Source organism: Chaetodon auriga, chromosome 6 (genome assembly GCF_051107435.1).
Source record: "Chaetodon auriga isolate fChaAug3 chromosome 6, fChaAug3.hap1, whole genome shotgun sequence".
Taxonomy (NCBI): domain Eukaryota; kingdom Metazoa; phylum Chordata; class Actinopteri; order Chaetodontiformes; family Chaetodontidae; genus Chaetodon; species Chaetodon auriga.
The window spans coordinates 17,500,279-17,524,578 of NC_135079.1; the positions used below are offsets into that span (position 1 = coordinate 17,500,279).

Consider the following 24,300-nt stretch of genomic DNA (forward strand, 5'->3'; position numbering starts at 1 on the left):
GCAGCCAACTGTTAGTGAACACAGTGGAGCATTAAGCAGCAAAAGAGCCACGTATTTCTCTCAAGACATTAAAACAGGTGTAAAGAGAGTGAATATGAGACTATTTGATATTTGTCAAATGAATCATAATGTTGCTCCATGTCAGCTGATGTGTAAATAGATGACTATTGACTTAAACACTCACCAAAACATTAGTTAGTTTAGTTTAGTTTCTATGCGCTGTGAGCCTGCAGCCCCAGATGCTCAGACAGGGTTCATCTGAAGTGACCTGGCTTTCATAGTCAGGGTGCCTCACCTTTGCTTCCTGTTTGAGGTCACCTTGTTTCGTTATATTGTGTTATATTTCATTTTTGCACTTTTAATTGCCTGACGTTTCCTGTTTCATTGTTATGGTTTGTAGTACTGACATGATTTAACCTTGATTTATTTATGTAAAGCAGCTTGTAACTAATTATTCTTCTGAAATCACCAAATTAAGAACAAATGCACCAACAGCCGGAGCCCAGCTCTTCTGTTGATGCTCCAGAACATAGAGTAATAATGCATTCTTTATTGCCCCCCTTTGGACGTTGATATAAGCTGCAGCTGCTCCATCTATGTAAACTCATGTCTGAATAATGGAGGAAGGTCAGAATGGAAGTAATTGATTTAATTTGAGCACAGAAGAGGGAATTGATCTGTGAATAACGTGCTCCGTTTATGAAAATGGTGCAGCTCTGACCTGGATTCATTTGCTTCACAGCACAGGCTCACTGTGTGCTTGATAGAGCAAATATAAGGTGTTTCTTTTCACGTCATCTCAGTGGATTTCACACAGGAGAATATATTCATACATGCATACATATTGAGTTTTACACTATGATGCAAAATAATCACACTCTCACCGGTTTTACCACACCCACATTTTCTTTAATTAAAAACGCCATGATTTTTCTGTCTTTCAATACAATATGTACATCTGGTTCCTCGTATGAATTGATAGAATAGTTCAGTAACATATATACATACCAATGAGTACAATACAAACCGGCATCAGCCAGAGGCTTGAAATGGATTTCTGGTCATTTTCAAGTCTGTAACGTCAGGTCGAGCGGCCTGAACACTGAAGTCTCCTGATGAAAGGCTGATGCCCAGCACATCTAATGTGTTAGCACCCTCTTCAGTTAGAGCACTGCGTTGTCCAGTGTTTGCAGTGCCTCTGCATTGAGTAAGAAAATGCCCTTGTGCATGAGGCCAAGAAAAAAAGGTTAAAGTGAATGAATAGACTGGATTTAAATATTTTAGAAGCATCGGGGCGGCGAGGTGAGTCAGACAGTAGACTTTTTATTTCATATTGCTCTCTATCCAGTCTTTGAAGTTGGCTACATCTGTGTAGACTGTATAGAGGTCAGGATCACACTCCCCTTGGTCATAGCCAAAGCTCACCAGTCCCAGGAGTCTCCACAGCTCTTTTCTCTCCCTCTTGACCTGTGTGAGGCTCAGAAAGGGATCCTGTTTGCTGCTGGCTTGGCTCTCAGAGAGGGCAGGGAGGACGAGGATTCCCCCAGTGTCAGAGGGACATATGTTAGAGGGCCCATAGTCAGGCTTTTGGCTGGCACACAGCATATTGTCTGTCACGCTGACTGGCACGCCGTTGCGAGCATACTGCTGCTCACATGGGACTATATCAGCAAGGTGAACGAGCCCAACCCTTGCCTTCTCGTCAGGACCTAAGCTTGAATCAGGCAGAGGAGACCAGCCTGTCACAAGCCCTTGTCCAGAGTTCACCTCCTCTCCCTGGATGTCTGAGATGCAGAGGGGCAGGACCTTCTCCCCGATCCTTGCTTTGTCCAGTAACTTGACCACAGCAATGTCAGAGTCGAGAATATGGGGGTCGTAGTTTGCATGAACAGCAATGGAGGCCACCTAAAGGAAAAAGACATGGGCTAAGAGTGCAGGTTTGATTAAAAAGGATCATTAGAAAACTGTATTTCCAATAGCTTACCCTCAGGTGCTGGAGACCTTTAGTGTCCCTGTGGTCATCACGGTACTGCTTCCCTACAACCACCTTGATCTTGGCTGCATCCAAGGGATACACCTTCCCCAGCTCTGTCACACAGTGGGCTGCCACAACCACACTCCTTTGGTTCACCAGAGCCCCACTGCACACCAGCTGCCAGTTAGAAGCCTGATTGTGGTTGCCAGGTCCTGCTCCATCATCCCTCTTCAGGGACCCTGCCTGGCTGTCTGCCTTGGACACCTTTGTCTCAGCTCCATTGGTGGAGCGGCGGTAGATGGCTGCCAGCCAAGGCCAGTGAGCCTCTGCCGGCCTCTCTGGGTCAAAGGTTGGATGCTTCCCACACACTGCCAAAGAGGAGGTGACAGGATGAGAGGACAGAGAGGGAAGGGAGGAATTAGACTTACATTGGAGACTGTGTCAACACTTGTTTTTGAATCTTCTTTCCCTTTGGAGAGCCTTTACTTTAACACCATGCACATGAGTTTGAGATGGACATCTGTTTTACCTGTCCTCTACAAAATGCTCATTAAACGCACTATACATATTCAAACATCTTATTTGTTATGTCATCAACCAAGTAATAAACTGTCTGACATAGACTTAAACTGTGCATTTTTAGACTTCCAAGCTGCTTTTGCTACTTTGTTCCACAATATTATGATCAGCAACCTAAAAAATGAACCTACCTCCACTGCTGTTGATATTTTTATAGATGTGTGCAGACTACGTTTATTAAAGTTGAACACAGCTCACTGACCCAATATCTTTCAAGGTAGTATATTAGGGCTGTCCAAGAAAAAAGTCACCTTTGTGATCGCAACAAATAGCGATTAAATTGGCCGGCCCAACGTGATTTCCTTCCACTCTGCACAGAGAGGATAGTCTTTCATAAAAGTCTTTTAAAGTGATTAATCCTGGAGGCAAAAGGTACCAAGTGCACCACTATGTGTGGAAGATGTCGGGCCAACATTTGGTATCACAGTCTCGGAATTTTCCTTTGTAACGTTATTATACCAATTGAGACATTGTGAGTTGATCTGCTCTGCAATAACACTGTCCTTTCTTCTGTATATGCTGAACAAGGATTACCAAACTGTACGGAATCAGCTGGAACCAGGTCTGTAGTGGCAAAACGGACACACAGAGTCCACTTCTTTGGGTGCTGGTCAGACTCAACCTGTTCATCTCATCCCCTAACAAGGATGTTTGGCTTTGTTTGCATCATTGTCATCAGCAAGTTACTAAAACCATGCAGCACAAATGTGTACAAGAGTCTTTATGTAAGAATCAATGACAAAATTGTTGGGACATGTATATGTTACTATTTTATCTTCACCTGTGTTGAAACATTTTGACATTCTCCAAACTAACTGCTTTGATATCAGATGTTTGTTGCTGATGATGAAGAAAGCAGACACTGTTGAATATGTAGGTTGTGCATTTGATTACAGCCTGGAAGAAGCCTCATTTAATCGAAGATGCTGATCTTTTCAACTCTCAGTGCATCTATCTCACAGCTTAGCCGTAAATGTCAGCTATTGGCTTTTCATCTTTGTATCTTTGGGAACTTTCTCTGAGTAGTAATGAGCAGACTACAGCTGGCAGGAATGCCAAAGAGATTGGTGAAGAAGCTGATGGTGTATTACTGAGTGCCATTAATTAGAGGCTGTGATAATATTTTGTTAACACTGCTTCATTAGATAAATGTCTGAGTGATGACATAATAGTTTTGTATCACATACTGCATCATTGTTGATATGTGGGTGTAAATCACTGTATTAAAATGTGTGTCAGTGTGTGCCTCTGTGAGAGTGTGATGGTTAGCTCCAGCAGTAAGACCACTAGTGGTCCTCTGCTGCCCTCACCTGGTGAACAGGACACATGATGCCCACTCCATTTCCCAGTCTTCAAGCAAGTGCGGCGAGAACTGCCAGAGTGTTGGTAGAACTGAGAGGCGCACTCATACTCTATATGTGTATAAAGGTGGTGGAAGCCCTGGGGCAGCCGGGAAAGCACTGGGGGGCTTTTCGTGGGGCTGTCAGACAGGAGCTGTCGGCCCAGCCCAGAGGAGTAGAGCTTGTGCACAGGTGTCTTCCTGAGGTAAGAAGAAGAGGGCAAGGATGTGCAGACACACCGCTTTGGTTGAATCAAGGCTTTTGAGGATGAGTTTAGAAAAATGAACTGTGTGACATGAGAGTTAATGCTTTTAATTCTTCAGTCACTAAATAGCACACTAATATACTGTAGACTATACAGTGCTTATGGATGTCAAGCACGCTGACAATCGCACATATTATATAACATGGTGCACTGGGAAACGTACCTGGATGGTGTTTGAGGTGGGAGGACTTTTTGTCTAACCAGCTCTGACACTTTGGGTTCCCGGCATGCTGCAAATGAACACACATATACGAACACACACATCACACATACAATACAATACACACCAAAGTGCCATTAACATCTGCTGTGATTTAATGGGGATACTGGAACTGGAACAGTGACTGGACTGCAGGGAATTATGACCTGACAGAAGTACCATGTCTTTATCGGTACCACTGTATAATATGGCATACTTTATGAGGGCTTTAGATGTTGTAAGTAATGGCTTTAACAGCGGTTAAAGGAAAGAGATGATATCTTGCCAAGAGTTAGATGAATACCAGTCTCAGGCTGTATGTTAAACATCAAATCTGCCTCCCAGCATCTAAATTTCACTAAAAACACACACACAAAAAAAAAAACTGGTGTGAAAAAAAAAGAAAATTTGTACTTCAGAGCAACAGAGGGTGCAGGTGGATTCTGTTGCCTCTGGACAGACTAGCTGTTTTGCCCTGTTTCAGTCGTAAAGTCAAGCTACATGCAAGTGAATTGGCTGCTGGCTGCAGTTTCACAACACAGGCATGAGAATGGTATCAATCTTCTCATCTACCTCTCAGCAAGAAAGAGAAAAAGTTGAACCAACTATTCTGCAAAGTTGAAAAAAATATATAGTTGGCTGCTGTATATCCTCCCACAGCAGGACTTACTTTGTCTTCTTTAATCCTCGCTCTTTAATTTATCAGGAAAGTCGAGCCAGTGCATAGTTCGACTACTTAGCTTTTGGCAAAGAGCTGAAGAGCATCCAGACCAAAATCCATTAAGAACTAATTAACATTTCCAGCTGTAGACTGATGGATTATCATACTGCACGAATCCTTCACCCATCAGCATTTAACATTAGTATTTTTCTTTTAGCATTTTAGAACCCTTTACGTACTTTATATCTACAAATCTAATAATACCCATGACCCCTCATTAATGACTTAATCATCTAATCTAATAAAACATTGACAATGCAGTCGTGCACTTTCGTACTTAAAAGTCCTTCAGATGATATACCTTATTAGAAGGTGCTGAGCTGATTATCACTGCAGTAATATGCAGACATTTATACCTTCAACAAATAACCAAACACCATCATCAATAGTTAAACAGTGACCAATCAGGTGACAGTACCTCTGACACAGAGGGGCTGTTTGCCACTCCAGGTTCCATCTGGCTGGCAGGTACGTTGGGCATCACCACTGAGAGCGTACGAGTGGTTACAGAAGAACTCCACTGTTTCAGGCTCCACCCCGGGCACTGGCTGGTGGTAGCCATGGTAGAGGCGAGGAAGAGGAGGGCAGCGTTTCTCTGCAGGAGGAGAACAGACAGTACGAGAGGGTGAGGACCACGGAGAAGGGGATCGCATTCCTTTTTATTTTTATCAACGAGTGTCTTACCAGTAAAGCTTTGGTTGGCTTCTTTCTCCTTCTCTTTTTCTTTCTCTTCCGTCTCCCTGTCCAACTCCTCCTTTGTTTTCTCAGCAGAATCCTTCTCTGTCTTGTCCTCTTTAGTTGTTGCTTTTTCTTTTGGCTTCCCACTTTCTTCACCTCCTGCTCTGTACATGGTGTACTGTGTAATGTTGACTCTAGTGGGAATGATTTTCCTATCTGTCTCTGGAGAACCTATGCTATTATTTTCTTTCTTTGTGTCCTTTGTATCATACACAACTGTGTTGTTTTTTGTCATTTCCAGTTGAAATATCTCCACTGTGTTTTCACCCTCAGCTGTGACCGTCTTCAGCTTGGTATCATTAGGGCCGACTTTATCCGGATCTCTTTTTCCATTCACCTGCTCCTCTTTTCTTTCCTTCTCTTCTTGTCCTTTGTCTTTTATCACAAATATTTCTGTGATATCTGTCTTTCCTGTCTCTAAGTTTGGGTCTGGACTGCCTTCTTTTGTCTCAGGTGGCTTTCCTACCTCAGGTTCCTTCTTTTCAACTGTATTCAGGCTGTTGTCTGGGCCTTCACCATCCACTTTGTCTTTGCTGCCTCCAGTGGATTTCTCTGACCCAGTATCTCTTTCCTCTACCTCTCCTTCATTCCTACCCTCAGACGCAGTTTTCTCTGGAATTGTACCAGAATATTTATCGACTGCTGTTGTGTTCTCATGCCTAGGGTTTATATCTTTCCTTCCAACACTTTCCTTTTCTCCAGCTGTGTTCTCTTGACCTTTCTCTTTAGTTTTACTGATATCTCTGTCACTGTGTATAACTGTTTCTGTGCCCTCTTCCTTGTCTTTGCCCTTTTCTGCTTCCGTCAGAGTATTATTCACTGTGGATAAAGGACATAAAGAGAGATCATTACTGAATTGTCAGTCAGCAACTGATTGCAAATCTTTTTGTTCAGAGTTGATTCGTCATGCAGAATGGCTATAGGCACTGACTCATTTTCTGATTCATTATCCTTATAAAAATAAAGGAAAAGGTCCTTTCCACTGTTTGCACTGACTCATCCATTATCTCTAATCCCCATTATTTAAGATGCTTTGTCTGACCTTGGGTGCAAACAGGAGGAGTCCCACTCCAGGTGTTGTTAGGGAGGCATGTTCTCTGGGAGTTCCCACTGAGTTCATAGGGGTGGTAGCACAGATACTGTAGAGCGATGAGGACATCGTTGGGGCCGTAAACCAAGAAGTGGTCCCCATGTGTTGGCTTGGGAGGTAAAGTACATACTCTTTCCACTGACACTGTAGAAAGGAAAGAAAATTGGGCTGCACCATCTGTGGGACGGTATGTATGGCATCCAGAGACAAGCAGTTGACACACGCATGACTTTTCCAGATCTTGAATTCTAATTATTTGGCAGAAGAGACAATTCACATCATTATCTTACCACACTCTGGGGCAGACGCACTCCATGTGCCATCTCTCAGGCAGATGGCAGTGCGATAACCCCGCAGCTCAAAGCCTGGGTCACAGCGGAAAGTGATGCGTGCTCCTGAGTGATGGAACAAACCCTCTGTGGATCCATGGGTGGGCACTGGAGGCCTGTGGCATCCCACCACTGAGTGGAAATACAGGCATGCACATTTTATTCATGAACACATGTTGTCACACACGCTATGTTCCTGTTTCATAAGTGAATACTGGGTGATATAAAGCAGATTTAGGAAGCATCTCTAGCATTCCTCAAACACCAGTTTGAGGAATGCCAGTTGAGACCACACATGTAGACCTTCAGTGAGTTAATTGCCTTCTGGTGTTTGCAGGTCAGACAGGTAGCCCACGAACCAGCATCGCAGACTCATTACTCTTAATTTAAAAATGTCCAGAGCTTTAAAAGCATAGTCTACTACTATTGAGGCTCATTAATGAATAATTTCACCCATCGTGGTAGAGTGTGAACAGTTCATAGTGAGACTTAACACATGGCTTGTAAATGAGAGAGAAATAGATGCAATAAAAGAGCTTTGGTCAAACTGTTCAATTTTCCAGTGTTGTAAAAGTAGATTTTATGAAGTAGTGTAGTAGAGACTGGGAATGTGGTGTAGGAATACTGTTTGCAACTCTGATAAACTACTGCAAAATAAAAGTATCCAAAACCTAAATGTGGAAATTATCATGCAATTCTTTTGGCATTTTGTGATGTGCATGGAGCGTCTATTTCTATCTTACAGGAAAACTGCAAATGTGCACACAAACATTATGGTACAGGACTGCATCACCCACAGCTGAGTTCACAAAAACTCAAACACACATGTTAACAGGAAGGTTATCATACCATTACAGCACTCTCTGTGAGACAATCCCTCAGGAGGTTTTCTGTGGTGTTGACTTTAAGTTGGGTCAGATCCATGAAATGCGCTGTCTGTGGTTTTATAGCTCCAAACCAAGGAACCCTCCCTATAATCTGGGCGGTTTTGCCTTACAGCATTTTCAACCTTAAGTCCCTTCGGGGATGGAGAATGCTGTTGGTGAACCAAAAGTGGAAAAATAAACTGAAGTTGACCTCCTTTCAATATGTTTTTAAAAAAGCCGAAGTATCCTGAGGTGGTGTGGTCTTTAAATGATCCATCTGCCATGTCTGATTTTGTCTACAGGCATAATGAGATGAGTCTGGAGTTATTAGGGTGGAATGCTAACATACTATACACAGCGACACATACTTTAAGTAAGTCATCATTCCTTTTGTTAATGCCATGGAAACTATGTTAAACACTGCACTCCAAAACAGATTTAACTCAAGAATAGATTAAACTGCACAAGAGACAGAAACGAAAAGGGGGGAGAAATAATTTCACTATCTTGAGTTTAAATGATAACGTGTCAAGATTCTCTCATACAGAATGAGTTTTAGCTCGGGCTTACAACAGATGACAGGCTGATTATTGGAGACCTGAAATACGTCTGATGTCAGGTTCATACTTAAAATTCTCCATCTGTCTGCAGGGCAGAAATGTAGACTATATTTCCTCAACAAAATGTCAGGCATTAGCGTTATCCCAGCTCTCTTCCATTAAAATTAACAGCTGAGGATTCCTCATGGGAATACAGATGAATGCACGCTGTGTGGAACGAAACTCCTGCCTTTTTTACGTGTGTCTCCTCCAATGGAAAAGCTGGCGTGCGTTACAGAAGCAGAATTGTTTCAACATTGGTTTTATGGACTCGAATTTAGCCCTGAAAATGACACCACAAGAAAAAGTGAGTGAGGTTCAGGAAGTCTGTTTTTGCAGGATCTTAAGGGAGGTGTATTGGATATAAAAACACAAGTTAGGGTCCAGATGCCCATAAATAAAAGGCCTTGCAGGCCAACCACACCCTGACTGAGCAGTACCCCACATGATGAAGTGGATCTCTCTCATACACTTAAGGTGGCAAATTCTGGATCTCTTCAGAAGCCAGAATGGTTTGCTGACCAAACTCTAAAAAACACAGTCTCTTTTCTTTTCCTCATTCATAATTCTCCTTACTTTTCATTGAAGCACTTCCCCCTTTAATTTCTTTGCTCACTGAGTTTCGTCAGGTTCAGTGCTGCTAAATTTCATGCAAACAGCAGTAGACAGTCATGTGGATTTGCAGCACATCCACTGAAACTTATTTTACATTTCTAGAAAAGCTGATTGACCAAAACCATAGATGGGACTGCACGGACAGGGAAGGCAGCTGGCCTGAACCTAGTCCAAACCACAGACGTCTCCCTTGTGACAGTGAATCACCGCCTGCCAGCAACAACAGCAAAAAAAAAAAAAAAAAGCCTTTCAGGAAGAAGTCAATTCTCATAAATATGCTGTAACTAGGCGTGTCTGATTTCTGATGAAAATAACTCAAATAATTATGAGATTTTGTAAGCGTCAATACAGTAAGACATGTCTTTCAGATGACTCCAGAGATGGAAAACTCAAGTCATTCCTACAATATGCGGTTAAGACTGGTTTATTCTTCACTGTGATTAGAACCTGCAGGCATTTTTTTTTCTTTCCCCACATCCACTTCACTCCCAAAATATAAACCAGCACTTTTCAGGCATTTTCATAGTGTAGCAGCTTCAGTTATGTTACACACTCACCATTTTCACACCTCTTGCCTGTGTAGCCAGCCAGACAGGCACAGTGGTAAGTGTAAGAACTGTCCAGGATACATGTCCCATCATGCAGGCAAGGAGAGGAGCTGCAAGCTGTAAACATACAAGTGTGTGACATGAGGGTATGAGAAGAAATGTTCTATTCATTAGCAGTGTAACGATACGATCTGTGCGCCAGAATGGCTGTCCACACCAGGCTATATCAAGGGATTCACATTCATAGCTGGCACCATTTAAATGTCACTGTTACTTTCCATTTCTGAATGTGTGTGGGCATTTGTACACAGAAAGCCTCTGTTTACTTTTACTAGATCTGGCTTAGCTGCTGGTAACTTATGTGTGTGTGTCTTTTTAGATCTTGAGAATGAGGACATTTCTGGAAAGTAAAGACATGTTGGTCCTGGCTTCCTCAGGGGGCTGTTAGCAGGCTCAGCACTGTGACGAAGGCTTTTGCCGAAATGTGTAGGTGTCAGTCATGTGCTGTTAAAGGCTTTTTAATATACAGCATGCTTTTAATAGTGCTTTGGAAACTTCTTTCTTGTTTGCATGTGTTGTAGCCCCCGACTCTGAGGAGTATCTTTGTTCACTGAGTGTGACTTTTCAAATGATTGCTTATTCACTGTGTCAAAAGCAAGGAGACGCTCTTGTTGGGCGCTGTTATTGGACTAGGATTGGTTTTGGGATTAAGGTTAAAATTCCCCTGTGGTTAGAGTAGGGGTTAGGATTTGGGGTAGGGAATGCATTATAGCACCAAGGATAGAAGTAAATTAATAGTAGCAAATACATATGAATAGTAGCAGTAGCGTTTTTTGCTGTTGTTGTGAAATGACGCCAGTGCTTGACCTGCCTGAGCTCTCCTGGAAAGTGGCAAAGAATCCATCAAAATTCTTGTAACCGTCTGACACAAAGAGTATGTGCAGACTGTTGCCAGAGCTGTGAACTGGGGCAGGTCTGTTGTTCCCACAGAATCGACCGATAACGCGTGAGTTGATGCTGTCCCCATCTCGGACCTCCACGTAGTCATAACGACAAGAGTGGTGAAACTCCAGACTCAGCATCATAAACCTGTTAGTAGGGGGAAAAAAAGAGAAAATGTTACAAACTAAACTTTCCATCATCGGAAATGATTTTTACCGCTACTCAGCCTTGATCCACTTTTTGGATCTGCTGGTGCATGACGTAAAAGTTTCTGTCGAGTTCCTGCTATGTTGGTGTTTTCCTGGATAATGAGAGCACCTGTGTTCCCTGGCAGTGCCACACCACCTGGCATCGTGGCGCTTTAAAACCTTCAGCCAGCAAACAAGTAATGAACGGTAATGATAGCTCCTGAATACATTAACAGCTGCTGAAGGTGATTTGCCCCACAATTACATGGCTCACTTTCTTAACGGTTTGTGAAATGTGCCTCATTTTAACCAGGTACCAAAGCAGTTAAAGATTTTGATTGATGTTTTCTATTGGTTTGTTTTCTTTGTTTGTGTGTGTGTCACAAAGACTAGTGGAAGTTAAGTTGTGAGCAGCAGTGCAGATTAAAGGAATAGAGAAACCTGAGATGACTGCTGAGACAGGTACAGGCAAGTACTGTAAGACCACATTACTGTCTGCATCAACTCCAATATACCAATATAATTGAATTAAGATGAAATATTTTCGATAGAGCCTGGCAGCAACAATAATACAGTCGGCTAATCAAGAAACCAAAAACAAACAGAGTCATATTTTTGGCTGTGTGGCTTTGGCAGGCTGTAGAGACGTCTAAAGATTTTTTTCTCACCTCTATATTTAATAGATCATGTATTGTTGACAGTCATTGTGTGCTTATTTAACAGTTTTAAGTGCACATATAAACGTCATAACGTTTCTGTAATTGGCAATAATCACTGCCGAGCATTACCCATCCCAGTCTAAATAAGCATCTCATTATTTCAGATCAGCAGCTGTTAAGTGTCTATAAAATCTATCCACGACTGCTGAATAAACATACATCAACATTATTTCCAAAACAGGTCGTACAACTGGTGATTACCGGTATGGAACTTTTAGGTAATGTGCTAACATTTCCAAAACATTCTTGGTGTGCTTGTCAGGATTTCAAGAAGGAGCGGCCTCAGGGCCTGTTTAAATGAGAATTAGAGTATAATGACTGTTTGGAGAAATTTACATACACTTTCAATTCTTGAGCTGTTTAGTTCAGTCGCAGGCAGAGTGTGACATTGAGAGGACTGCCAGCTGGTTTAGGAAAAACACAAAGGAGTCTCCTTTCCCCTTCCTGGCGATTTCAGATGTAATCTCCGTGGCCTTAGATTGGAACGGACACGAAGGATTGATGAACTTTATACAAGATGCTGGCGTGTTCCCAAATCCTCTAATTTTACCCTACATCACAGTCCCCGGGGTCATGGAAAACTTACGCTAATGAGATATACAGAAATGCTAAATGTTAGCCTGCAGCAGCTCCCAACAATTAATGCCAGTTGTAAAAGTTAACATGTTGCTCGAGTGTACTGTGAGAGAAATACAGAGAAATACAGGAGAGCCATGCCAGCAATTCCCCAGTCACGCAGGCACAGACGTATAAGTTTCCATTAGACTATGTCTGAGCAGAGCAGCTCTTTCTCATTTAGAGGTTTTGTTTGATTTATGTCACAAAGGAGATTGAAATATCACATATGAATAGCTGTCATCTCTATAGTCATGTTTATCATCACAGTTCACAATTCTTCCGTTTAATACAAAGCTTTCATATACAGCAGAAAAATACTTGGAATCATCAAACGTCTTTTATGCACATAATAAAGCGTCAGTGTATGCGCTGCATGCTGAGGCTGTGTCTAATTGTATGGAGCTTTTGTTCTGCTAAAAACCCTCTGCAAAAGCTCGCCCATAAAGTGGGTAACGGAGAAGATGACAGAAATAGAAAGTTATCACAGAACTGAAAAGTAATAACTTTCCTGAAAAAAAAAAAAAAACAATGTTGTGGTGTCCAAAATTTGCTGTAGAGTTGCCATCGGTCCATGACATACTTCTTGCGGAAATATCTGAACTCAGTGGAAATTTGACTTAAGCAGGCCAGCCATTAATAGCTATTACAGATGGACAACGAGGATCCCAAAAACTGATGCTTTAATGCCAGATGAAACTGACTGTGTCCATTTTAACTTTATTTACACAAAGGTTTCCAATATTCCTCTGTTTCCGACAGGCAAGTATTTATTTGTAAGCTGTAGTCAGAATATCTGTATCAACTATTATTTGCTCACTTGTTGGTGATGCAACCTGTAGGACGTCTCCATGGTTTTAGTCATTTCATTTTAAAGTCGTTCCATTAATAATTGTGATTATTCAGAGTAATGAGGACACTGTCTCTGAAAAGACACTTAGCTGTTGAATCTTTTGATGTAACTTTTAGTCACATGGCGTGACGGAAAGTTTCAGAACTTACTGCTGTTCCATCCTATTTTAATTTGTCAAATTCTTTGGATTATGATGAAACACCTAAAATCTAAGGCATTGCCATCTGGTTTTGTGTGTACTGTGTTTAGTGCCAATCTTAGCATGCTAACACCTGAAACTCTGATTGTGAACATAGGAAACGTTATGCCTGCTAAGCATCAGCATGTTGGTATTGCCAATTTGAGTATGTTAGCATGCTAAAGTTAGCATTTAGCCTAAAGCACTGCTGTGACAGTGAAGCCTGAACAAGCTGTGACCATTTTTAGCATTGTTTGAAATTGCAGCCGATGAAGAAGACAAACAATCAAACCTGGGATTTTACCCATCATGCTTTATGGTAGGCAAAAAATACTATTATCAGTAGATATCAGCATTGACCTTCCTGAATATATACTACAGAAGCATAATGCTTATGGTCCTACCTGAGCTCTATGGTAAAGGGACGGTCCACCTGTATGGTCCACTCACACCGAGCATTGTTGGGGTAACTCTCCAGCACCAAGTGGCCCTGCCGTTTATGAATCACTCCACCGCACTCTGAAAAACACATGGGAAAGAATTCAATTTTGGAAAGTTGTGCAGAAACTGGCCTGCTTTTTAAATTTCAGAGGCCGTTAATTACAGCTTAATTGTTATTTTTAGGGTCTACATGCAGCTGCTTTGGTCACCATTCAAACCATCAGCGATTGCGTCTGAGGTTCCAAAGCCACTGTATAAACCCCCTGTTGTGCTCCACAACATAAAGACGCATGAACACAATACACACAGGGGCAACAAATAAAGGCATTCAACAGCTCCTCCAGGTTCTGCTTTTAATTAAATGTATGCGTGTTATGCCCTTCAGCAGAATATTTGCATATTAAGAACATTATAGTCAGTGTCCGAATGCTACACATTAAATTGTTTTATGAGATTCCTCAAATGTTGACTCTGACTTGTCATTCAGCACTTAATGGAAAACCTCCTGGGTATATGGCAGCTTTCCAAGGTGGTATTGTTGTCCCAGATGAAGATAATTCAGCAGGGAAGGGAAGAACTTATAGTATGGTATTCATTTCACTTAAAAAAAAAAGAAAGAAAGAGAGAAAAACATTTAAAGCAATGCTATGTAGAATTGACTCTTTGGGGAAATGAAGAGACTTACTCATGCAATCTCCACCAGACCAGCCAGGCCGACACTCAGCGCAGTATTTGCCACTAATGAAGAAGTCATCCCTGGGGCCCCATGTCCCATTGTTACAGCGCTTACAGTTCTCAAATATACTGCAACCTAAAAGAGAGCCAGAAAGAAAATCACAATTAAACAGGAGTCAGGCTGACAGGCCAGAATACAAAGGACACAAACAGTTTACATTAAGTCTTTCAAAAGAGCTGTTATTGTGTGTCAGAACTGGGAACCCAAACAGCTTGAGCCGTGTCAATCAACTTCTCCAGACTCCTGCCGTGCTTCCTTTAATTCAACTCTGCTAAGCTCATTAAGCTCATCTTTCACTATAACAGAATGTACAAACATATTGCTCCTTCCTGAAATAGAAATGTGGAGAAAAAACCCTGCACTGGCTTCCTGGGAGGATGGATTTTCACTTAAGAGACTGTTCTGGTTAACAACAACATCTAACCTGAGTGCAGGTATATAATTTAAAATGAGCTCGGGATGCACACAGGGGTATTTATGATTGTATACATCTGGGCTTGGAACATTTTTGAGTTTTTAACGGTAAAACGTGACATAAAGGTAACAGCTGTTTTCTTCCCTCATAAAAGAAAACATGAGTGCATTCAAGCTGTGAAGAAAACATGACATACTTCTGTAGGTGGAGGTCATATAGGAAAATAACATGAAGGAAGCAAGGGTTTGGGTATGCAAGCTGCAGCCCATGTGTGCGGACATCCACAGGTGATTACATTTTCACTTATGCACACATTTGTACTTCTTACACAGACAATAAGAGTAACACAAACAGATTTTACACCCATTTCATTATTCAAAGTTCCAAGTGTGATATTATTCTGAGGCTTTCTGTCGTTCTAATGCTTCAATACAAACAGCTGTGCAGTTGATGGACGGCATTTGGTCTGCAGATATTAGAGAAAGGATTAATTAAGAGATTAATGGGCTGACTAGAATCAAAAGACGTATACTTTATGAAAAGAATGAACAGCTCTGCCAATTTTTTATCCTGTTCAAGGAAGTTTGCAACATCTCATCGAACTGAAACACTCATTCAAATATGTATATTTGCAGAGGTTCTACCTGGATGGATGATGCAGGGGTCGCACTCATTGATGGCGTTGCGGCAGCAGGGCACTGCATAGCCAACCGGAGTCCCCTGTAGAGGGCATTTACAGCGGATCACATCATACTCGCAGCAGCCTCTGCACATAACGTTCCACTCTGGGCCCGGGCAGTGATTGTACAAATACCTGTAATCTAAACAAGATAATACGTCAGGCTCAGCAACTCAAGAAGCAAGCAGGAACTGTTTGTTTATGCAAGCACCATTTCATATGTGTACAGAAATAGACAGGAAGATGACTCAAACATGGAGAAAATGACACGTGTGATCATCGGCCTCGTTGGACAATGAGAGCAGACGTATTTGGTGTTACCGCAGAAGCCGAAGCAGCAGCGGAAGGATTCTGGTGAGTTCAGTGTTTATCTCAGCTGCTGCTCTGCACTGGCCGGCTGGTTATTTCCATGCCATATGGTTGCAAGCTCCTTTTTAGGGGACCACAAGTCTCTCAGTAGTTTACATTCATGTCTTCTCATATGTCTTATATCAGAAAACATGCCACGGTGGTAAAATCAAAGCAATAACACAATCAAATCATTAATGAGAAAGTGATTTATAAAGCAGCATGTAAACACTGGCTTTCTTTGTCAAGTTTTTACCCAATAAATACAACGTTTAATTGGACTGGAAACCAGTGATTCAAGGTTCTTTTTGAGCTCAAGTGGTTACTATTATGTAACAGCGGATTTAAAGGCTGAGACAGACAAGTGGAAATTCTCTTGTGGCTGATGTGGACGGAGAACTAACAGAAGCTGCACTTTAAACTTGGCACAACGTCAGCGCAGCGTTTTGTACATACCCTCCTCCCAGCCCTGCAATCATCACAACATCTCCCACCAATTATTCTTCCTGATACTTTCCCACCGAAAAACACACTGACACACTTGCATGCTGGTTTATATGTAAAACCATAGTTGCAAACTAGGTCTATTTGTTGTTTGTAAGAGTTTTGTGAAAGCAAGAATCCCAAGACACAGATGCACAAATGCACTGGCGCACAAAAGCAAAGTGATTCATCTCTTCGTGGTTGTTTGCAGACGGTCAACTCGAGAGGAGAAGCACAGATGTCTTGGAAAGCTGTGAGTCGTCCCCGCTGCCCTTCCACATTAATGATGTCATAAATTGTATCTCAGTCCAGCTACAATCTGGCCTTCTCCTCAGATATCTCTCCACAAAGACGCAGTGAGGTATGACATTCGCATTGACATTAATCAAACAGAAAGTAGGTTGCGTGGTGTCACTAACTGAACTTTAATGTGGGTTAAAGGACAGAATTTAAGCTTCATGAAGCTGTTGCAGTCCTTTAAAGGCTGTTTTATGATTCCTGTCAGTTCTGAGGGTCATTTATTGTTTTGATAACGTGGGCTGAGCTGGATTCGTGTACTAGCCTTAAAGCATGCTCAGCAAGCAGGGGTCAGTCCGCTGTCTTTATGGCATGGCGTGTGATAGAGCTCAGGACAATGATTTAATGGCACTCAAATGTTTTTAGACCATGGAGCCCATACACGCTAGTCCCTTACACAATGCCCATGCTGTCACACTAACCACCAGTAATGGCTGCTTGTGGTAAAAAGCAATGTAAACTTACAACCCCTAAGCTTTGGTTTTCAATCAAAGCTGACGTTCTTTGTGCTTTGTCTTCCTTTGTTTAGCGCGGTCTACCTCCCTGAGACAAAAAGAGAGAAGCACATAGTTTGGGATCAGATTGTCATTCGTGGATTTCTTTTGACCAAGTGTGAGAACCACAAACATCCATGGCATGGGCATGGCCTGTGTGTTTAGAGAGTCGTCTGTTGAGACAAGAAGAAGACACTGCGCTAAAAGCGGGATTATGTACTGTAACGTGAGTCAAATACAAATATGCATTATGACAATGGCACAGCAAGTGAAAACCTGTTTTACCACAGACTTACTTAGAACTGTCATTCTCCTCAAAACATTTTGGTTAAATTCCAAATACATAACAACCAGAAATATTGTCTCATTTATTCCAGACATTCTTCTTCCTTGTCAAAACCTGGTGCCTCCATGACCTACAAAAACAAAGGTTTGGTCAGAGATTTGGGTGTGTTATGCTAACGAGCTGCTAGGCTCAAGCACAGATAAGGAGTGGGCTAAGGGCTAAGCTAAGATCTTTATTATTCCAGACCTATACATTTTTTTAATTTTCAGACTTGCAGTCTCCAGCCCAGCCGAGGCTGACTCAAGTGGCATCACTTGAGGCAATTTATCAGATTTTGTGCTGTTCTCTTTGGAGACACAAATGGCTTTTATCAACTTCTTTCACATATCAACCTGTTAAAAAATTGGTGGAGCTCTCCTTTAATCTGGCACTTTGCCCAAAAAACACTACGTGATTAAATGATGTATTAGAGCTGCTAATTGCTTGATTACAGCAAAATTTGTACAGCATTGGTCCACTGGGAATCCATCCAAACTCACGTCTGCTTTCACTCACATACATTGAAATGCAGTTGGAAGCAACTACATTTCAAACAACTATGATTGTTGTTATGATTGCAAAATTAGCCCAAATTCATTTGGGGCATGTTGCAGCAATTCCAATTGTTGCAATGTGACCCCCACCATCAACATTACAATTGTTAACTGTGTTACTGGCCAATTTTACTGTTTAGTCTATAAAGCAAAACCATGAGCTGCCTTACAATGGAGAACAGTGTTTAAAAGGTGTGACGCCCGACACATGGGGGCTGAGCATAGACTGTGCAAAACATGGACGCAGTCTCCATGACATCACCTATAGGCCATGTCCATAACTATACACAACTTTAAGCTTTAAAATAATTTCAGTGAGTTCTATAAAAATTCATTCAACATACAGCTGTCATGACTGGGGAACTTAGCTGTGTGGAGCAAAACTGTAAAGCTGGAGAACTATGGGGACTGACTCACTTTTGGAGTCAGCCTCAAGTGGCCATTCGAGAGACTCACATTTTTGGCATTTACAACATTGGCTTCATTTTTCAGGCCCACAGGTTGCCCGCTTGGGACTGAGAGGTGCTGACACCAATTCCCCTCCTTATGGGACAGCTTTTCTGCTTCCTCACTGAGGTCTGTAAACGATGCTGGCCGGAGAGACTGTGAAACCTGATTTATGGGACGTAAACATGAAAGGGTCAAAAGACTTTATGAGCTGGCCTGGTAATGTCATTACATGGATTGCTGCTGTGTGTCTTGTCCATAGATAGAGAAATGACATCCTGTGGCTGTAACTGCCCTTACAGAGAAAACCCTCATTTACAGAAGAAAAGGTTGTTACTTGTTTCACTAAAACTGGAAATTCATCTGCATCCCCTCAGATAGTCAGTGCCATGAAAAAGCATGCATTTTTGATGGGATTAGATTCCTGATTCCTACAAGCTGTTTTCTTCATGCTCCTCCTTGAGGCAAATAAACACAGGCAGCACCATTTTCCGTGTCTGCTCACTGTGAATGGATTCAGTTTGCTGACCTCCAGCTCTGTTGATAAGACTGTTATGTTTTTCTCTGAAGCGTGACTGCAAGGTTTCTCCTCCAGTGTTGGCCGCATGCTGGAATGCATCTTTATTTTTCTGGACGCCGATCCCCTTTTCTTAATAAGTGTTTACTGATTTACAACACTGAGGATCATTTTTACATAACTGTGCTTTGGCCTGCACCCCGGCAATTTCAATTGATTCATTTCAGCGATAAAGCTTGCTGCCTTGTAAAAACACATCTGTGAGGCTTCCAGGTCAACACCTGCAGGTAACCACAGGCTGGACAGTAACAATTTCGTGTGGGTTTTTACAGCAGTTTAGGAAGGTTTGAACAGGTGTGGAAGTGCATGTGTGGGAGTTAACCTATAAGAGTGGGCGTTTGTCAAAACATTAGTATATGCGTGACTTCCCCCTTCAGACATCGGGAATTTGTATTTGAATGAGTGACAACAATGACAGCAACATGCAAATTTCACTCCCCAGACCTGTAATTTAACCCAAGATTGTGGTTGTGCGGTGTGCCCCTGGCTAATGTGCATTTAATCACAGCCTGGAAGTGCTGACAGTTGTCAAAGCTGTGCTGTAACTAAGAAGACATTCATCTGATAACGTAGAGTTCTTCCTTATTGTGCCTCATGGCTGTCTAGCACCTTTTTCATCCAACCTGCCTGATGCTGTATGTGTTTTGGTATATGAAACAGTGTCTACATGTTTCCCCAGTGCATACATAACTAGTACTATGTCTGTGTGTGAGAGAAGAATTTAGAGAGAAGATGCTGGCACCAAGCCATAAAAACTCAATTTAACAGAACATCAGATTTTTTTCTTTTTTCCCCTCAGTCCTGCAGCTAAGCACGTGGATTTTTGTGTGGGTTGTTTGTCTTTTCTGGTCTTACATAAGTGTTTTTTTCCATTCCAGATGTTGAGCTAAATGTACTCCTCAACATGCATCTCAAGAAGCCATAGAAATGAAAAGAGCAGTGACACAGGCATCATAACGGACGCCCTGTCGCCTAGTGGAGACTGTGATAGCTGAGAAGAGGGGAGTATGACATGTGACCGGTCTCCAGCTGAAACTGACAGGCGATGTTGTGGTTATCTGGCATGTGTTCTAACCACTGGCTACCAAGGTGCACCATGCTGCACCGCTTTGATGGGAATCCAGAGACTGACATTACATTACTGACATTATTCGAAGTGATCACAGCGATTCATGTGAGTCCTGTGACCCTGCATCTGACCTCGCTGCCTTCTTGGCCCTCTAACCTGTAGATGCACAAACCTATTTTCACATTTATGTTCAGTTTCGAATCATTTTTCTTAACTTTAAAGGTATTCTCCGTAAATATTGCGGTCAAAAGGTACACGCAACTATTCCACAAGCCCCTCTAAAAACAGCACTATTGATAAATGGATATACTGCCTTCAAAATGTGCTGCAGGTGCTGAATTTGACCTTACAAGTAACTCATACGCCTGCATCAGCTCCAAAACTGTGCCATGATTTTCTGAAAGCAGCTTCCACTGTACTCAGCTAAGAATAAAACCCAAGGTCAGCCCCTGCCTTTTAATTTGTTGTAATTTTGCATCAGCATCGATTTTGGTCCCATTTTACACAGCTGCCTCTGGAGTCTCAGATAACTTGCATAATTAAGCTATAATTTGATATCCAAATGTTATCAGAGACACAGCTATGCTCAACGCTTTCTGTTGTGTCCAGTGATTGTCGAGTTTGTCTTCTTCTTGCTCACTGCTCAGATGCTGTATCTTATCAGCTTCTTGTCTTGCTACACACCGCTATCATAACTAAGTTATTTTTAACTCCAAACAAAGCTAAAGAAAGTTTGACAGAGCCCAGTGAGAACTTTGTCAAGATGAGTTCAACATGTTTATCAAACACAACGCAATGTGGCTGAGTCACCTGTGTCGGACATGTGTATCTCTTCAGCTGGTTTGCTCTGGTCCAAAACAGCTGATGACATGGTTTGGATAGTTTCTTTTAACACAAGGAGAAATCTAATCGAGTCCAAACACGCTGCATAAACACACCATGGTTTGTTATAACTGACTGAAACAGGTTGGTGTGAAAGCACTCTAAATTATATAATAGTTAAAGCGATAGTTAGATGACAAGACTGACACCATCTTATGTCTATATGGTAAAAATGAAGCTATAATCAGCAGTTGATTAGCTTAGCTTAGCACAAAGACTGGAAACAGAGGGAAACAGCTAGCCTGGCTTTGAAATGTTAAACTGAAATTTGACATAATGTGGTTTTACAGGAGGTTAAACGTGCTGGACATTTCTTGCTGAGCCAGTTGCTTGCAGTACGCTAAGCTAAGCTAAGTGGCATTTCATATTTAACGGACAGACATAAGGGTTGTATGAATCTCCCTATCTAACTCTCAGCAAGCAAGCACATATCTCATATTTCGCAAAATATCAAAATATTGCTCAGTCAAAATTCAGTTCACCTGAATTGCAAAAAACACATTTTCACTTGCAGCAGAAAGCACTGCAGACAGTCAGCATTTCACTTGACCGTGCTGCTTTGCATAATCAACAACACCACAACATCATTGAGCCATACTTGTTCTCTGCCATTATTAAGCGAGAACTCAGAAAAAGTTCCCAGTGAGGAGAGTGACAGGTTACAGTATATATCCGCTGCTGAATAAATAGTTTCCTCCTGACAAAACGGTGCTTATTTCATGCTGATGTATCATGGAAAAAACAGTTGTTTTTACAGCAGCTGTGAGTGCGCGTGCTGTGCCTCTATGAGCGAGTGTATAATTCATTTTGCCTACTGCCCACAGCAGCTGTCTGGTATTTTGAGGTTGGAGTGATTTTGCTGTCATGGAACGGGGAAACTCCCAGGGGAGCTCTGCGGGCATTGCGTATCTGAATGTAGTCCGATCCCAAGCCCTGATCCCTGTGGTTGTCCTGTAGATTGCTTTAAATAAACTTCCCTCTGCTAGGAAACCACAAAGCCAATGAAAACCCTATCAGTATATTATCCACTTTGGTGAAATGGTATGTACACACACCAATATGTGGGTCAAACAGGAGTCTGAGATGTGCACATTTGTTTTCAGCATTTAGTTCCGAACCTTGGAACCAACGCTCTGATATGACACACTATTTTTCCAAATGCTCCATCAGAGGCCATGTTTTTCTTCTTGTAACTCTACTCTGTGCCAAGATTTCATTCTCTCCGATCTTTTATACGTATGCTAGCTTTGCTCTTTGTTTCCTGCAGCACACTGCCCAGTAGCCCTGACAGCTTCCCTGTGGACTATAGCTGAACACACTGTAAAGAGAGTTTGTCAGAAGAACAGCATATCTAAGGAAGAGGAAGCCTTACATAGATCAAAAATGCCTCATTAGGGACGACAAAACATGCACAAATGGACATAAACACAGTTACACACACACACACACACATAAACATACATGTTCATGAAGTCAGGATTAGCATGTAAACATGTTTTGCTCAAAGAAAAAGTTACTGTTCCCTGTTGCTCAATCGAAGACATCTATCCTCAGCTGATAATGTACGATTATGAAACAAGCCGGGCTCAGAAGGAGTGACTCAGCTGACAACAGCATAAGTAGGTAAATCTGCCAGAGGGAACTCTCTTAACACACACACACACACACACACACACACACACACACACACACACACACACACACACACAGCTGTACTCTGCCCACATTCACCAGCATTACAAATGATTTTATTGCGTGATAACCGTGCAAAGAGGAATCAGGCAGAGGGCAGAGGCTTGGTTTGGAGTCCTGGAGACGGTGTATGGTACACACACACCACAGCGTGATTGACTCAAACGTGACTCATGTCTTCCTGCAGCAGTTCAAGTGGTCACCCAGGATAAACAGGCAGAGACGATCTGAATCTCAGGGAGAACTCACCCACAACACATTTTCAGCGATTAAAGCTCTCACACAAAAGCCGACGAGTGCCAAGATTCAACAGCCTCACTTCACCTCAAGGAATGTGTGGCCACATCCATCTGTTGCTTCTTTTTATTTAAGAACAGAAAATCCCACTTTTATTTCACACAAAGAACAAGGGCAATGAGTAGAGAGGAGTATGAAGATCACAGAGCCCGTCTTAATGGGACAATAAACAAAGCCGCACAGGGCTACTCCTCACTCTGTGCTTCAGAACAAGAGTTGTAACAACAAAGATTGCACAAACTTGTCAGTGCTGTTTTCTTTGCTGCCTCTGTAAAAGGCTGTATTTTACATCACTGTCTCTCTGTGGGTCTTCTTTTACAAGCCTTGCTGAGCGCTGTTGTGCTCTTAAAGGATAGAAGAGGGGATGGAGAGAGTGCTGATGCCGGCTTTTTTGAGAACAAAGAACATAAACCAAGAGGCTGTGCCAGACGTAGAGACAGAAAGAGGAGCAGTGAAGGTAGAGTCTTTGCCAGTCTCTTACCGTAGGGCCAGGCTGTCCCTTGGGGTGAGGAGATAAGGATGAAGAGGAAGATGAAGAGGAACCAGCCCTCCTTCCCAGAGATAAAGGTGCTGGTCCAGGGGATTGTGTGGGTGCCCCCATGGGTTTGCCCCAGCTGCAGTCCCCGATCCACAGACAGCATGCTGCAGTCTGGAACTCTGTTTACTTTCTGAACTCAGCTGACATCACCTTCTCTCGGCCCTTCATTCCTTCCCTCCCCCTTCCTCCATCTCTCTCTCCCTCTCTCTCCCTCACTTTGTTTCTCTCTCTCCCTTTCCCTCTCTCTCCCTTCACTTTGGCTTCAGGTTACAGCCCAGCCTCTCAAGGAGTTCCACTTGCAGTGGTCTCCCAAAAACTCCGCTCAAAAGACGACGTCACTGCTCGTGAGTGAATGCAGGCTCCAGTTTGATGCTTCACTCATTATGCTGTCACACATGCGCGCACACGCACGTATGCACGCACACACACACACACACACAACGAAGGAGGCAAATAACAACCAGTTTGCTCTGCAGAGTGCCTGCCACACTGTCAAGACCAATCATGTGGTGATAGGATTTATGTCTGCTTCACTGCTTTGGTGTTCATGTCTAAAACATCTTGAAGTCAGCGTTATTCAAGTTCACACCTTGCTAAGCTTCAGTGTCTGTGGTCTCAGAAAGCAGTGTGTGCGTGTGTGCGTGTGTGTGTGTGTTTGTGTTAAGCA

The 24,300-nt window shown here is 42.4% G+C and overlaps 1 protein-coding gene across 1 annotated transcript; it reads right to left on the minus strand.

Moving 5' to 3' along the window:
* Positions 1 to 897: 897 nt before the first annotated feature.
* pamr1b (peptidase domain containing associated with muscle regeneration 1b) lies at positions 898 to 23,745 on the minus strand. The gene is made up of 14 exons (XM_076732143.1): positions 23,577 to 23,745; positions 15,596 to 15,772; positions 14,486 to 14,611; positions 13,764 to 13,878; positions 10,736 to 10,953; positions 9,874 to 9,981; positions 7,198 to 7,368; positions 6,860 to 7,051; positions 5,764 to 6,636; positions 5,498 to 5,674; positions 4,323 to 4,389; positions 3,865 to 4,094; positions 1,985 to 2,343; positions 898 to 1,905 (listed from the first exon to the last, which is right to left on the minus strand). Exons 1-14 carry the CDS (start codon positions 23,734 to 23,736, stop codon positions 1,324 to 1,326), a joined length of 3,555 nt encoding a protein of 1,184 aa, XP_076588258.1. The 5' UTR covers positions 23,737 to 23,745; the 3' UTR covers positions 898 to 1,323.
* Between the last annotated feature and the right edge of the window lie 555 nt (positions 23,746 to 24,300).